The 16,007-nt window shown below is 45.0% G+C and overlaps 2 protein-coding genes across 7 annotated transcripts in view; both read left to right on the top strand.

Moving 5' to 3' along the window:
- Positions 1-5,801, top strand: part of Rassf4 (Ras association domain family member 4) — a 39,730-nt gene extending 33,929 nt beyond the window's left edge. Inside the window, exons 11-12 of one of the 3 annotated variants that reach the window (XR_013112579.1) lie at positions 501-4,436; positions 4,510-5,801. Coding sequence is in view for 2 of the 3 variants with exons in the window: in XM_034511777.2 (XP_034367668.1) it covers positions 501-561 (61 nt within the window). In the remaining variant the exon portion in view is untranslated. Of the gene's footprint in view, positions 1-500 lie in introns of all 3 variants that reach the window. The other 2 variants (XM_034511777.2, XM_076940363.1) reach the window with 2 other exon arrangements.
- A 4,437-nt stretch (positions 5,802-10,238) lies between these two features.
- Positions 10,239-14,425, top strand: Znf22 (zinc finger protein 22). Of its 4 annotated transcripts, none has more exons than XM_034512512.2 (2): positions 10,239-10,479; positions 12,252-14,425. In XM_034512512.2, the coding sequence occupies exon 2, from the start codon at positions 12,349-12,351 to the stop codon at positions 13,060-13,062; it is 714 nt and encodes a 237-aa protein (XP_034368403.1). In that variant the 5' UTR covers positions 10,239-10,479; positions 12,252-12,348; the 3' UTR covers positions 13,063-14,425. The 4 variants fall into 4 exon arrangements, with proteins under 4 accessions (XP_034368403.1, XP_034368406.1, XP_034368405.1 ...); XM_034512515.2 differs by lacking the exon at positions 10,239-10,479 and adding an exon at positions 10,512-10,698; XM_034512514.2 differs by lacking the exon at positions 10,239-10,479 and adding an exon at positions 10,512-10,710.
- Positions 14,426-16,007: the final 1,582 nt, after the last annotated feature.

The following is a 16,007-nucleotide window of genomic DNA, read 5'->3' as shown; positions in this document are numbered from 1 at the left end:
CTGGTTTAGATTCTGGCATCACACTAATCCCTAGAAAGCCATATCCACCCACAGGCTTCTTTCTGTGCAAGTGGGCCTCAGATTCAGTAGAGACCCTAGAGTGTTCTGCCCATCAGTGATGTCACTGTTGGGTTTTAAAGACAGTAGAGATCTGGGAATCACCTGGCCAATAGATTCAGGTTCAGAAGAACAACCTGAAACCCAGGCTAAGGATGCAGCTCAGGTTCTTTGCAGGGCCCTGGCTCAGACATTGTCTTCTTGCAACCTGATCTGCATCCCAACACACCCCTGTCCCTACTAGAGAATCTGGAATAGAATTGCCAGCACTTCTCTGTGAAGTTCTGCACAATCCGCTGCCCTGTTGAGCCTCCCTGGTGAAGGACAGAGGTGATGGCTGCCGATCTGCCAGCTAGGAGTCTCCCTGTTCCCCTCTCTTTCTCTATTCTCACCTCCCTGGCCCTCCAGCCTTAGTGAAACCCCTTGGCTTTGTCTCTCTCCAGGTTCCAAGCCTTGCGTCTGACAATGCTGCAGCGTCTGGAACAGCTGGTGGAGGCCAAGTAACTAGCCAGAGCTTGCCTTTTGTGATGCCTGTGGTAACAGGGACCCAGCCCTAACTAATCACTGACCGATGGTTGCTGCCCAAGGAATACTTATGCATATTCCACCTGTCTATTCCGTAGACTACATAGCATCCTGCATCTCTAGTCTTGGTACCATGGTGAGCATGCACAGGCATACCCAGGAACTTCCTGGCTAGGATCTATGTGCAAAGCTGACCTAGTGGCAATAAAGAGCCTCAGAACTGTGGTACCAGCTACATTATATGGTTGAATAGTATGGCCACACTTGTTGCTGTGTATTTCCAGTTTGAAAGAGCAATATAACACCCAGCCCTGGAGAATGGACTTCATCTGCTTGCCCAGTGCCTGTCTCTGAGCCTCTGCATGGCCACAAGTCCCTGCCCTAATCATCCATGAACCATGAACTCTCTGTCTTCCCTTGCTTCTTATTGCCACTCAGGAACTGTACTGGAGCAGGAGCTGCCAAGAGCCATGAGACACGGCCTGCTTCTATCTATTGCTTCACCATGATGTCCTGGCCTCTGAGCCTTCTTTCCTAGCCAACATTCCTGGCCTAGAGGTTAGATCAGGACTAGGACTACCAAGACCTCATCAGCTCTTGGTATAAATCACCCTTAACTTGTGAGTGTGATCCAAAGAAATCCTTGAAAGGAGCCATCTTCAAGAAATAGATCCATTGAATTGTGTTTTGGAAGTTGATTCATGTGGCATTGGAACAGCTGGCAGTGGTTCCTGGAGGCTCAGTCCCCTTCACTCCATCTTGTGGATGTCTATATGTCTCTTGCTTTCCTTGGGAGCTTCTTTCCCTCTAGTGGATAGAGACAGCTCTCCATACATCCTATCAAAGCCAAATGAAAATGAAAAATGTCTGTTTGGGGAAAAAAGGCTTCTAATCCTCTAGATACAGATACAGAACAGTTTGTTTGCTGACTGATATCTCTGGAATGAACAAGAAGACTATGCAATGGTTTACATCAGTTGTGGGAACGATTGTCTAACAGAGAAAACTAAAGGCCAGCTTCTTCCCCTGAGGTCTGTGGACAGTGGATTTAAAGAGAAATATGATGAAGGCCTTTGAAGACAGAGTTCCATCTTCAATGCAGTGCATGTGGAAGCCACTCATGGAGTCCTGAAGAGCAGCGTGTGAGAACAGCTGTGCAGTGGGAAGCCATGAGGCAGGGTAGATGTCACCCCTAGATTTTTCCAGACCCAGCTCTGGTTCACAGAGATGCTTAGCTGCCAAGACCTCTTGCTTCCTCACCTCATTGGCACTGTACTTTCTTCAGTGCTTAATAAAGGCCTGTTGTGTTGAACAGAAGCTGTAGGACCAACCATTCTTGTGCTTCTTCTTCTTGTGTTTATTACCTTGGTCCATTTTTCTAATCCCCCAAGCTGTCGTACTACACTGCAAAGAGCTGCAGTCGTTAGAGGACCCATCCACCTGTTGGAACCTGTCAACATTGACAGGACTCCTTCACTTCATGCATGAGCTGAGGATTGGTGTGAGGCCTGAGGCAAGGCTGCCCTACCTTAGATACAAGAAAGGACTCACTGGTAGTGGTCCATGGGTGGCCTGAGCAATAGAGTCATCCTGAATTGCAGAATTTTAGCATCAGAAGTGCATAGGAATCTTCCAGCCAGAGACTCAAGAGTTGAAAACCAAACTGGATTTTTAGCCTCAAGACATCTGCATATCCGTTGTTCAGAAGTAATTAACTGACTTGATTGTTTTGTGCCAGGCCTGTACTGGATCCTGGAGGAACAAAGGTAGAGACCCTTGGTAATTCCTCTTCTGGAGAAGCAGACACGGGGACAGTTAAGCGCCTGATATTGAGCAGACAGCTAAGAGTGAATGGTACTGCAAGCCAAGAGACACCTTCCATCCCTGCCACAGGGATCTCAGTTCTGGGGGAACCACTGACACAGGAAACCCTGGAAGTAGCAGCCAGCTCAGTAGTGCTTCACAGCTGTCCAAATATTAGTTAAGGCTTTTAAAAATATGTTTTACTTTCGAAATATTATCAAAACTAATTTCTGAATAACATAGTTAGGAAAACTCAAGCAAGTTGCACAGAGCAGTGTCCTCTGCCCAGTTCCTATGAAGTGTTTGCAAACGTTGGACTGACCTGCCATGTCTGCTCTTTGAGAGCAACTGGAGAACCAGCCTTTGCAGGGCACAACAACCCTGGAACTTGAGACTGTAGAGGCTGTGGCTTCACAATGCATCAGGGCTATTGTCTGTGACAGAGGTCACAGCCTTTCTGCTGTGTTCTTCGATTCTCAGATGATAATGGTATCTACAGATAAACTGAAGAACCTGGTCAGAAAGCACTGAATTTCAAAATAGGTCTGTCCTCAGAGCCTAGAATAATAAACAGCACAGGTCAAAGTCAGTGTGATCACAAGGTTGCAAAAGTCCCGCGCTCAGGATAAACACGATTGTTTGTCCAGAACAAATGACCAGAACAGATTAAAAACAAGAGTCAGGGAAAAGACTTGTTTTTCTGAAGCAATAGCCTTTAGTCTTTCTCTATGACAAAACAAAGCCTTTCTCCCAGGATCCATCTGGCTCCTTGATCCCAGGGAAAGGAGGGAGGCCTTATGTAGTCTACTCAGGTGATTTGGTAGGAACCGGAATTATGCCAACTGTGCTGTGTGAACACAGCTGCAGAGAGACAGGCCATGGAATGTCCTTATCAGGGGTACTCTGACTACTAGGTCCTCAGGCCTTCTGACCTTCGTCAGTGGCAAGCAGGAAGTCTGGCAGGTCACAGCCAAGCCAGTAGCACGAATAAAAACAAGCAGATGCATGTACTATATTTAGGCCCCAAGAACTACACTTGGCTTTTAGCCAGCTGTTGACGTGCTGGGAGCCTCACAGAACCTGAGGTGGGGCTCTTTCCCACAACGTGTTGTAACAAAGGTTTTCTGCCAGTCCAAGAGCATGGGAATTCCCAGGGTTTCCTTTTTCATACAACTCAAGGGAAACAAGACAATGCCTCAGGCCTATCTAACTGTCTTATTGTCCAAGGTCCTGTGCTGAAGAACCCATTTTGAGAGAAACAGAATATGTTTGTTCCTATACTCAGGCCATTCAAGGGACCCGTCCTGCTGTCCCTGGACTGTGGGTCAGTTCTGCCAATGACAGCAGCACTTTTCATTGATACAGTGCTTATTCGTGTGCATATATGTACACCTACATGTGTACAAAAATACATATGTGAAGAACAGAGTCTAAGGAACAAAACCACAGAAAAGGGAGGTTACTCTGCTAATCTGTTTCTCAGCTGTTGTTTTTTTTTTTTGTTGTTGTTGTTCTAGATTTCTGTTCTAGAATGAGTTCTTTAAATATTCAACCCACTCTGGGTAAGTGGCCCCTGTGGTGCAGATCTCCAGAGAAGCTACAGCCACCGATAAGACTCCCAGAAAGAAAATCTGCCTGGTGCCCAGGCTGTGGCCTCTCCTCTTACCCTTTGTCACTTCTCCCTTTGTCTAAGGACTACATGTGACTGTTCTTCATAATTTAATTTACTTAAAAATGATGTGGCTCCAAAGCTTGACTCTGTTAAGTGTGTAGCTGTGGGTGTTTCGCAACGTCTGGTCCTTGTGTGAGAGAACCAGCTGCCAAAGATGGAAGGTGATATAAAACTAAAGGAAGGCACAGGTAGACCCCAGAGTGCAGAGTGTTACTTATGGACTCACAGGCTTTCATGGCTTGAGAAGCACCAGGGCAGAAGGATCCTCATATCTCAAGTGGGAGTAGGAAGTTTATACAGTACTCCAGACAAGTGTGGGCTGCAGTTGGCTAGTATATACCACGCCTTTCTCCAAAGCTGTCAACGTGTCCAGTATCAGGTAAGAAAAACACTGTATGTCAGTGACTAGCACAGAATGCTTAGGTATCCTAACAGCTTTCTTTGTCTTACAGGGCTGGTGATGTGTGCCAAGGTCAGCTGGTAGGCAATATGGTGGTTATGGTGAACATGCCTACGGTCATGTCAAACTGAATTCTATACTGGGAAAGTTACTTGCCTCACTTTCCCCATCAGTAAAATGGGAGTAAAATGGTTCCTAGCTCTCAAGGTTGTTGAGAGTCCCAGCTTTATTGCAGTAACAAGGTCAGAAATCTCAGCACCACAGGAGACTTTACGTCTCTCAGAAACTGTGGGACTATATAGTGCCTGTGGTGTGTTCATGTGGCTCAGTTCCACGTGTGTTCTCATCTTGGATCCCCAAACTCCTTGGGACATGTTATTGAAGCAGAGGGAGGGAGCAGATTGACCTTGGGAGCGTGTGTCTCGAGGCTGCTTCTGGGCCACTGTGTTGCCTCCATCACTCTTGGCCACCATCAGTCCTCCAGTGAAGTCCTTATCTGGAGATGTGCACACACTCTAAGGCAGTGACGCTCAACCTTCCTAATGCTGCCATCCTTTAATACACTTTCTCATGCTGTGACGACCTCCTGACCGTAATGATTACTGTCGTTGCTACTTCATAACTCTAATTCTGCTACTGTTGTGAATCACAATATAAATATCTGATATTCACAGGGGTCTTCGTTGACCCCTGTGAAAGGGTCACTGGACCCCAAAAGGGGTTGCAACCACCCACAGGTTGAGAACTGCTGCGCTGGGGGCTCTGAGAATTGCCCCCCAAAAGCAAGAGTAAAAAATTAAAGAAGATGCCCACGCAGCCATTATGGTCATGCTATGACAGTGTTAAAGACCTTAAAAGTCCTTTAGACCGTACCTGGCTGAAGTGTAACAATAGAATACTGTCACACTAACACATGGCCTAGGGCTATGGTTGCTCACACCTCTTTTCCTTTCCACTTTGATGCCCACATCCTTTCCTGGCCCAGGCCTCTTTCTGAGCTTACCTTCCATTCTTTCTACTCATGGTGACTCTGCTCCTTTCTTTCCTGGCATTTGTCTCCTTTCAAAACCCCATCACTATTTGACTGCAGGCCTATCCTGAATCCCTCTGGGCCATTTGTAGTTGGTGCAGCTATTTTGCTATACAGGAAAGAAGGATGCTCCACCTTTAAGTGAGGCAACAGAGACTTATAATCCATGCTTAGTGGTCGCAGTGTGTTTCTGCTCCTGAGATTTTCCTGTTCCAGCAGCACACACCGCTGCTGTTTACCTCACCCCGGCACCAACCACGGATGACAACAGTTTAGTAATAAAATTAACAATAAATCATGTTTATCATGTGTTACCCAAAGTGTCTGTTCCTTTTTAGTCTCTATTATTGTGATAAAACACTAACTGCAAGCAATTTAGGGGAATGATGAATTTATTTCAGACAGCATGTCTGTCATTGAGGGAAGGCAAGGAGGTAAACTTGAAGCAGAAATCACGGAGGAGTACTGTTTGCTGGCTTTCTCACAGGCTTATTCTTAGCTAGCTTTCTTATATAGTTCAAGTCTATTACCCAAGGAAGGACACTACTTACAGTAGTCTGGGTCCTCTACATCACGTAATAGTCAAGAGAATGCTCCACAGACATGCCCTCGGGCCCATTTAATGTGTTAAGTTCCTCATGTCTTTTCTTTCAGATGACTTTAAGCTGTGTCTACTTGACAATTAAAGCTATTGAAGACAAAGCTGTACATGATTCCATTTCATCTTGGATAAAGATCACGTATTGTCTGGCTTATTGAGTTGATGTCCATGACGCAGACATCATTAACCTCACTGCTCTGTCATCTGCAGAGACAGCTCCCTCTGCTGGCCAGAACTCTTTAGCCAGAGATAGAAACTCCTGAAGCAACTGTCTGGCCTTCATTTACATATCTGCCTTGATATGTAAATCAAGTGACACTCCCCTCCCCCCCTTTGTGGGACTGTAGCTAGAAGAGAATGAACAAACTGTTGACATAAGCAAAGAGGCCTCTTAACAGTGCATGGATGCAACAAATGTGCGTGGAGAGCCTACTGCCTGCTGAGCACGGTTCTTAGCCCTGTAGATACAACCAAGAACACCACATATCAAGTCAGACTTGGTGTGCCACAATCAGGCCATTGGCTTTTGTTTCAAGATGGGAAGACTTTGGGAGGTTTTGAACACATGAAAGGCAGTTAGGGAAAGGGGTCACAGATAACTAATAAAGGTGACCGACTCCCAGCCTCTTTCTCACCTTTCTGATCTGAGACAAAGGTCAGGTGGAATTTTCTTCTGCTAGCAGAAAGCTCCCTCTGGCTGACCGGTCCAGGCTGTTTAGATATGTTCAATGCCAATCCTGAGTGTGTTTACCTAGAGCTGTGGGTCTCTCAGCTCCCTGTTCTCTGTCTAAACCGTCTCAGTTGGAGTTTCTATTGCTGTGAAAGACAAAAGCAATTTGAGGAGGAAAGGGTTTATCATACACTTCCAAATAAGAGTTCATTCCTGAAGAAAGCCATGGCAGGAACTGAAGCAGGACAGGCACCTACAGGCAGGAACTGATGAAGAAGCCATGGAAAAGAGCTGCTCCTTGCCTTCCTCCCCAGGGCTCATTCAGCTTGTGCTCTTAAATACCCCAGAGTCACCTGCCTAGGCTGGCACTGCCTGCTCTGAGCTGGGCCCACCTACACCAATTATCAATCAAGAAAATGCCCTACAGACGTGCCCACAGGCAGATCTTGAAAGATAGAAAAATTTAAGGTGACCCCCTGAACCCTGCCCTTAAAGCAAAGACATAAAAATCAGTAAGTCAAACACTATGGCGCCTCTGTTCCAGGGAATTAGCTGACCACTTGAACAGATGGCCCTAACTAACAGCCCTGAGACAAATGGTGTCAGGATGCTATAGGCCTGAGATAAGCCTGACCCACTTTGAACTGGAAGTTCATGATAGTGAGTAACTAGTCCGAAATAGCCAATTATAAAGTGACTCGCCATCCATCTTAAGAGTTTGAGATCAAACGTATCAGTGACCTGTACCCCCTCCTTCCCCCCTTCCCTAACCCCACCGGGTTTGTAGATTCTTCCCTTATAAGCTATAAGAATGTGTTGCCTGGAGCGGATCTCCCCTACCCCTTCATGGGATACGAGTGAAGCCCTAGCATGCTAGTCTGAGTAAACCTCTTGCTGTTACATCAAGCTGTGTTTCTCGTGAGTGATTTGGGGTACGTCTGCAGTTCTCTGCTGAGTCGTGAGGTCCCCTTTCCCTTTCATACGGACCTTACAATCTGGGGTGGGGGGAGGGGTTCTCAAGTGAGAGTCCTTCTTCCCAAATGACTCTAGCTTATGTCAAGGTAGTACAACAACAAACAGGACACTAACCAATATGAAATGAGGAGAGTGAGAACTCAATGCAGGCAACCAAAACCACTCAAAAGCCCCACATGAGGAAAATGACAGGCAGAGACAGGGAGCTGATAGCCCCACATGAGGAAAATGGAGTTTGGTTTCTGAATCCCCTTTCTGCCTTGTGGAGAGTCTTTCTGTATGCTTTTCAGTAGTTGCCTCTGGGGTCTGATTTCTCACTGGCTTTAACTGGAGGATCCATCACTTCCTTTTCCAATGCTCGTGTGTGTGTGTGTGTGTGTGTGTGTGTGTGTGTGTGAGAGAGAGAGAGAGAGAGAGAGAGAGAGAGAGAGAGAGAGAGATTTGTTGTTGTTCTGTTTTTTACCTTTTTGTGTCTTGGATTTTTTTCCTGTCTTTTATTTCTTTAATTGGTGAGAAAATAAATCCAACCAAGCCCCCCAAATGGCACCAGAAGGGTTGTTTGTAAGTTTAGAATGGGGAAAAAATGTGACAAGAGTGACCTTGAGGACTTTGGCTTGAGCAGCTGGAGTGAGGGCATCGACGTCGATTGCTGGGTGAAGACTCCTGAGGGCTGGGGTGTTTCATCTGCCATGTTCAGTGCTCATTCAAATGGGGAACCCACGAAGTCAGATCTAGGAGCCTGGCGTTCTAGAGTGGTGCATCTGTCAGTGCAAAACCACAGCTCTCACTTCAAATGGGACAAGAGAGTTTATGCTGGGGCCAAATACAAATGACCATGGCCAGGAACAGATTTAGGTTACCTCAAATCCTAGGCCCTAACATGGAAGCAGTTTCATGAGGCTTTGTAGTAATAGAAGAAAAAAGAAAGTTATAAATCAAGACACGTTGAAACATGCTAGTAGAAGCATGGAGAGGGTGGTTACAGCAACATGGAAGAACCTCAGGCAGGCCTTGGCCTTTCAGATGACTCTTGGACTTCTTGTTATAGAAAATTCAGTTTTGTTACGTGTTGGGGGCCAACTCCTAGCAGAAAGCAGCTATCATCTTTGCAGCCATCTCAGGCCATATACCCTGACGAGAGACTTGTTTTCAACAGCCTACAACAACTGAGCACACTCTGATAAACATCTTGTTTTTCCCACATATCTTGTTTTGTTGTTAGTGCCCCAGCTGCAATGTGCACTTGGTAAAGAGTCTTCAGCTGTGTCCCCCTGCTTGTGCTTATAAATACACAGGCTTTCCTTTCAATAAAAGAGACTAGAAACGAGACTAGAGACTTGATCAGATCCTTTGTCTTGTCTCCATTCTTCACGTCTCTTGCCCCTCCATCCCCACTCTCTTTCTTACTAGACCTTGACCTGCAGACCGGAGCAGCAGCTCGGGTCAGGACATAGTGGCCTCCAAGCTGGGCAGTGTGGGCCTCAACATAGTGGCTCCCAAGTGTGGGGCAGTGTGGGCCTCAACAGTTAAGTTAGCACATCCCAAAACATCTTTACCTATTAGTCACAGGATATCGGGCCTAACAGAAGTGGGCAAAGTAGTGGTTATTTTCATGGCTAAAGACCTCAAAATATGTTATTTTGAGGCTGGGCTCCAGACCTGCAACATTCCGAACCCTCCCTAACCACAAAAGTTCACTTACCTGGCCAGCCTTCCAGAAGATGCTGTGGTGGGTGCAGCTTCTTTGTGGGAACTTGCATTTACAGACAACAGGATCAGTGTGAGGTTGCCTGTGAGGGGAGTCTGCACAGTGTCAACGTGAGCAAACTTCCTCTCCAAGCTGAGGTTCCTGCCCAGTATACTGCATGCATTCATTTTCCTCTGATAGGAGCTCTCACCTCAAAATCATAAGAGTCTTATTCTGGAGCCAAACACAAGTGACTATGGCCCAAAAACCACAGATTTAGATTACCCAATCTCCATCTTCCAACCTGCAACTAGGTTTGACAGTAACAGAACAAAGAAAGCCATAAATCAAGATACTTTTATTAAATTCTTTTGTGTAAACATCAGAAGAGTGGGTTAGAGCCCTATTTAGACATCTCAGCTGTAATGTTGTCTAATATAGTATTCTTAGCCTTTTGACTGGAGAATGGGATTTTGTGTTTTATCTGTCAGGATGTTGTTACAAGCCCTTCCATAGAAGTAGACAAGGAATGGATGCAGCCCAAGATGAATAAGAATTATTCTCTGGACCTGCAACGTCCCAACCTCTCTACACCACTACTGTTTTAATCAGTCACTCAGCCTGTGCAGACAGTGTCTTCCAGAAATTCATTCACAGGAGCCTTTTGGTGATATAATGTGTAAAAACATGAATAACACCTTAGGCTGATGTTATTTCTCTATTCTATATACTTAGTACTAAGAATGCAATTTACAGTTTGGACAGGCTGGTTTGGGGGGTGGGGGTGGGGCTTGGGGGAACCCAACAAAGACCAGTTTCTGTGTAGGTCGACCGAAATAGAAAAAGAGCAGGTAACAGGCTTTGCGGTCCTGGGGTCTGCCTTCTGAACGGGAAGGGAGGAATACAAAAGGACCACCGGAAGAATCCCCAGGACTCGGTGGGGTGGGCCAGGGACCATAGAGGGTCTCTCTGCCTCTTCCTAGAGCGGCCAGCAGCTCCGCTAGCAGCCCTCACTTCCGGCGGGCGAGGCGGGAGGCGAGCACCGTGGCGGCCTACTCGGTGAGTGTGCTGGGCCTGCGGGTCGGCCTGGGCTGGTGTCGGGTCGGGCTGCGGCGCTGCACGGAGCCGGGCGGGAGGCCTCGGCCTAGAGTCAGCCTCGGCCTGGGCGCCTCCGCTCGCCGCGGAGAAAGACTCCATTGTACGAGTGGGTAGGCTGCCCCGGGCCATTGTGAGCGATTTGGAGGGAGCCGGTGGACGCTTTGTTGCTCCCGTAAATGGGTGAGGAAGCAGGTACTTGCCGGTTACACGGGTTCCCGGTACTGGATCTCATCACCCAGCTTTACCAAGCCTCTCCCCGACTGGGGACCTCTATCAGAAATCCGGAGTTGGCTTTAAGGGAGGGGGCGATGGACCCCTCCTTCCCCCTCCCCTCTCCCCCCGCCCGTTCGGACAGTGAGAAATCAGGCCCGGAGGCGGCTCCTGGGTTGGGTGGATGTGTTAAAGGAGCCTTGTAACTGTGTTTACAAACCCAGGAGCAGAGGCGACGGAATAAAGCTGTATAAAATCCTTAAAAATATGATAGCACACATAGGCTACCTGTAAGTATGATTTACTTCATCCATAGGCAGATTTCATAATCCACCAGTTTCCAACCAGTTAAAAGTTCCTCGGTACTTAAAGAGATGTGTTTAAAAGTGTATGATTGCCATTATAGCTGTTTATTGAGTACCAGGTACCTCACACAGTGTCTTCTGTTTAATGCGATTGTACCTAATGGTCTTGATACAAGGGAGGCAGTTAATGGACAGTGATTACTCTAGATGTATGCAGTTTGCTCTTTCTGTTGCTGCAGTTATAGCAGATAAAATTATTGAACACCCAGGAAAAGTCTCTGGGCATTTTTATGCTTGGAGGGTAAATATACAACAAAATCAACAAGAAGAAGAAAAAGACAGGAAAAATGTCATTTGTGTTTTTGTTTACTTACTTTAAATGCTTGTATGCAAGGGAACTCAGGACAGTTACTAACTTGCCTGAGACACTGAAAGTCCAATAACTGGCTTTGCAGCCTTTGCAGTCCAATAACACCGCCCACATTGTCACCTCTTTGGATTTTCTGTGTGTAAGGGGTTGTTTTGACAGCCTCCAGACAACCTTAAATGTGAACAAAGAAAATTAATTTAGAACTTTTGCTTGTGCTTTCCTTCCTGGCATAGTGTAGTCTAGGAAAGAAAGAATAAAGCATTTCTTCAGATTTTTCTCACCTAGTATTTTCTGAGTAAGACTCTCGGGAAACTTTTAATTCTTTTTAGTGGTTAGCTTCTATTTTCAACACAGTTCGCTAGGTCATCATCTATAGAAATAGCCAAACAAAGAATAAATAGGAATCTAGTCTGTCATTTCTTTTGACTTTGAATATCTTAGTAGCTATTAAATGAGAAATTTAGCATGGTCAGTGTTGACAGGAAATGCTGTGTGGAAGAATTTGATCGTCTTCTGAAGTTATTTTTCTGTTCCCTCTGAGTCTTTATCTTGCTTTTACTTCTTATTCCTTCAGAATACTTTCTGTGGCTGCTGCCTAACATATTTATGTTTTTCTTCATCTTCTCTTTTGCCTGTCCAAACTCAGTAAAATTGCAAATTGATGGTGATATATATTGAGCTTAACTTCTGGAGTTAGAATTACCTAACAAGCATTTGTCTCTTAAAAGTGAATTCATTTCGTTTGTATTAGGTGTGCTTTGACTTAAACATGGATGCAGTTTTGATAGATTGAAGAGGTGTTAACATTGAATTAACGGTTGATCTGCATTTTTCTTTTTCTTCTACAGAAGAAAGTTCTGAGCTGCGTTACTTTAGGATATGAGACCTTAGTTCAGACGTTCAGGAGACAGTAGGATTTCTTGACAGTGTATTTGGCCACTCACCATGAGGTTAGGAAAGCCTAAAGGGGGTATTTCTCGAAGTGCAAGCCAAGGAAAAACCTATGAGACCAAGCGCAAGACAGCCCGCCAGCGACAGAAATGGGGCGTGGCCATTCGCTTCGACTCAGGCTTAAGTAGACGGAGAAGAAACGTGGATGAAAAGCCTTACAAATGTACTAAATGTTCTAAGAGTTTCAGTCAGAGCTCCACTCTTTTTCAGCATAAGAAGATCCATACTGGGAAGAAATCCCATAAATGTGCCGATTGTGGGAAAAGTTTCTTTCAGAGTTCTAACCTCATTCAGCATCGGCGGATCCACACTGGGGAAAAGCCCTATAAGTGTGACGAGTGCGGAGAGAGGTTTAAACAGAGCTCCAATCTCATCCAGCACCAGCGGATTCACACCGGGGAGAAGCCCTATTGCTGCGATGAGTGTGGCCGGTGCTTTAGCCAGAGTTCCCACCTCATTCAGCACCAGAGAACACACACCGGAGAGAAGCCCTACCAGTGTGAGGAGTGTGACAAGTGCTTCAGCCAGAGCTCTCATCTGAGGCAGCACATGAAGGTGCACAAAGAAAAGAAGCCACATAAAAGGGGTAAAAATGCCAGGGCCAAAACTCACCCGGTGTCCTGGAAAAGGGGTAAAGGAAGGAAGGCGGTGGCTGGGCTCCGCCAGGTAAAAGGAGCCACTTCCGGCCTGTTTAAAAAGAAAAAGTGAAAGGTAGAGGTGAAAGCCAGTCCTAAGAGGGTGGATGCACGTAGATATCGGTCCTCCCAGGCGTGGATTCCTCAGGAGTTTCATGTCTGTGGGATGAAATTCTGAGTCTAGCTGCCCTCCTTTCCTTTAAAAATAAATAAATAAATTTATGTGACATGGAACAGTCAAAACTGAAAAAATAGTTTGGTAAGAATTTAATATTCTTAGCCTCAGTTGAAATTTCTTCCCTACGTTTTGATTAAAAAAAAAAAAAAAGCATCATGTTTTCATGATTACTCTCGTTTTTAGGAATTTCTGTATACAAAATCATTAAAGAAAGGAATGAGTTTTCAAGTTCTAGTACTGATTATATTTTATGTTTTTAATGTTTTGTAGTTTATTAACCATTAGTATCAGCGTTGACTCTGTTTTTGACATAATAAAATGCATTCAAGTTTATAGATTTTGTCTTTTTATTAGCATATATTGTACGAAGTAATGAGTTTGATTTTCTTGGGTGTGTATGATGTATCTGTATGATGTGCTTTGATTGAATCCATCCCTGTTACCCTCACCTCCACCTCCTGGTTGTCTTTTTCCTCCCTGAGAGTTCCCTTCCCACTTAAAATGTTGACCCTAGATTCTGTGAGTGAAAGAAAATGTATTTGGTTATTTTTCTGCATCTTTTACTGTGCTTACTGAAATGTTCTCCAGGATTTTGACTTTTTTTTTTGACTAACAATAGTTTATTGTAGTGTTTGAGGCTTTAATGACAACTTGTTTTGTTTGTTTCCTTCTACTATGTTAGTAAAGAGGTGAGAAGGTCTCTATGTGGCGTTTCTTTTGTTTATTTTTGTTTACCATATTCTTAGAGATTTAAAAAAATCCAAAGTGAGAAACTGCAGACCTCCTCCTAACACCACTCCTGTGGTGCTGATGCTGTTACTCCTCTGCCACTTGCTTTCTTGGAATGGGAATGGGTTTATGTTGAGTGATGCCAGTGGCCTCTTGGGATTCCGTTGTTCTCTTGAGAACATCGCCTGCATGAATATGTTACCAAGAAAGCCTCGACTTACTTCTGGCTAAAGAACTACAGTGTCATAGACTGAGCTTTGAATGCCACTGACTGTCTGAAACAGATGTTTGTCCACAAGTTACTGGCCAGCATACCGTAGCCCTGTTAGAACTTAATAATTGTTACTTTATAGCAGCTGTTTAACAAGACTAGCATACATCCTTGTAATGCCAAGCATATGTTCCTGATCAACCTTCAGTTCAAGTTTTTGTTTATTGAATGCTAATGTTTTCTGATTTTTATAATATCAGTTCTTCCTGTATTAATGATAATTATCCTTAAAAATAAAGATTGAGATATTTTCACATACTACTGTCTATTTTTCTTTTGGGAAATTGTTCAGCTTTTAGGAGATTGTTCTGCTCTTTGTGATTTTTCTCAGATCTGAGCTTTACCTCCTTCCTACCACCACCACTATCCCTACCACCCGGATTTCAATGGAGAGCCATAGCATGTGGCCTGTCCACAATAGTTACATCCAACAGTATCTAAACTGTCTTAAAAGTATAAGGCTATTGCAGACATCTTTTATGAAAGACTTGATCCTTGACATCCTGTTGTAGCCAAATATCTACGGCAGGGATGCATCCATGAGGCCCTAGTGAGCATCTGTCAGTCTTAGATTTGTGTCTGAGATAGCTTCTTGGAGAAGAGGGGGACACAGGACTAACACCATTTTCTTAAGCCCTGTGAATTGGCCTCTAGTGGTTTTGATAGCTTGTACTTTTATCTAATAGATCCACCTGTGTTTCTTATTAAAATAGAACAAACTTCAGATTTTAATGTAGTTTGTTTTGTACATATTCTGAAAACCCTGAAGCTGACAGGCATCAAAGACACTGATCCGTGCAAGTCTTCTAATGGTGACCAGTGTACTTTGTGTTTCTTTTTAGAAACATCAATAAAATTGAGAAATCACAAGTGTATAAAATTAATAAGTATACCAATAGAAATTGAATACCAATGTGAGTCTAGTAGATGTCTAGTAGATGAGAATACAGATTCATTGTATAGGAAATCTGCTCCTCAAGCCCTAAATTCTGCTGAGTTTCTAGTGTCGGATGTTTACCAGCACAGTTCTTGTTCCGTTGCAGACACCCTCCTCCCACATCCAGGCACAGCAGTTCAGGCTTATTAGGGATGTGCTTTATCACCGAGCCACATCCCTACTCCACCAGACTCCTTGACTTCATATGTTACTGGGAAAAGGAATGCTTCTAAGGCTTTTGTCTGTTTTGTCTGTGTTAGTGTTTTTAAGTATGCCAAAATACTTTCTGTCCAGCGATTAAGGTGTGGAGTTAACAGTGGCTTGGCCTGAAACAGAGTAGAAGCAGAAGACCGAAGTGTGGGTGCTTCTGTCCTTAGAAGGAGTAACAAAATACTCATGGGAGAAAATATGGAGACAAAGTGTGGAACAGAAACTGAAGGAGGGGCCGTCCAGAGACTGCTCCACCTGGGTATCCATACCATGTGGAGTCAGCAAAGTTAGACGCTGATGTGGATGCCAGGAAGTGGAGGCCAACAGGAGCCTGATATAGCTGTCTCCTTAGAGGTCTGCCAGAGCCTGACATATACAGAGGCGGATGCTTACAGCTAACCATTGAACTGATCATGGGCTCCACAATGGAGGAGTTAGAAGACTGAATGAGCTGAAGGGGTTTGTGGCCCCATGAGGAGAGCAACAATACCAACCAACCAGAGCTCCCAGGGTCTAAACCACCAGCCTGGGAGCACAAAGGGAGGGACCAATGTCTCCAGCTGTATATGTAGGGGAGGATGGCCTTGTCGGGTGTAGGTGGGAGAGGAAATCCTCAGTCCAGTGAAGGCTTGATGCTCCAGTGTGGGGGAATTAGATGGCAGAGAGGTGGGAGTGCTTTGGTGGGTGGGGGCA

Source organism: Arvicanthis niloticus, chromosome 9 (genome assembly GCF_011762505.2).
Source record: "Arvicanthis niloticus isolate mArvNil1 chromosome 9, mArvNil1.pat.X, whole genome shotgun sequence".
In the NCBI taxonomy this organism is placed as follows: domain Eukaryota; kingdom Metazoa; phylum Chordata; class Mammalia; order Rodentia; family Muridae; genus Arvicanthis; species Arvicanthis niloticus.
The sequence above is the reverse complement of the archived record's forward strand: the minus strand, read 5'-3'. Positions and strand labels throughout refer to the sequence as shown.

Excerpts from the sequence above, each read along its gene's own strand:
- Znf22 (XM_034512512.2), top strand. The coding sequence starts at position 12,349 with ATGAGGTTAGGAAAGCCTAAAGGGGGTATTTCTCGAAGTGCAAGCCAA.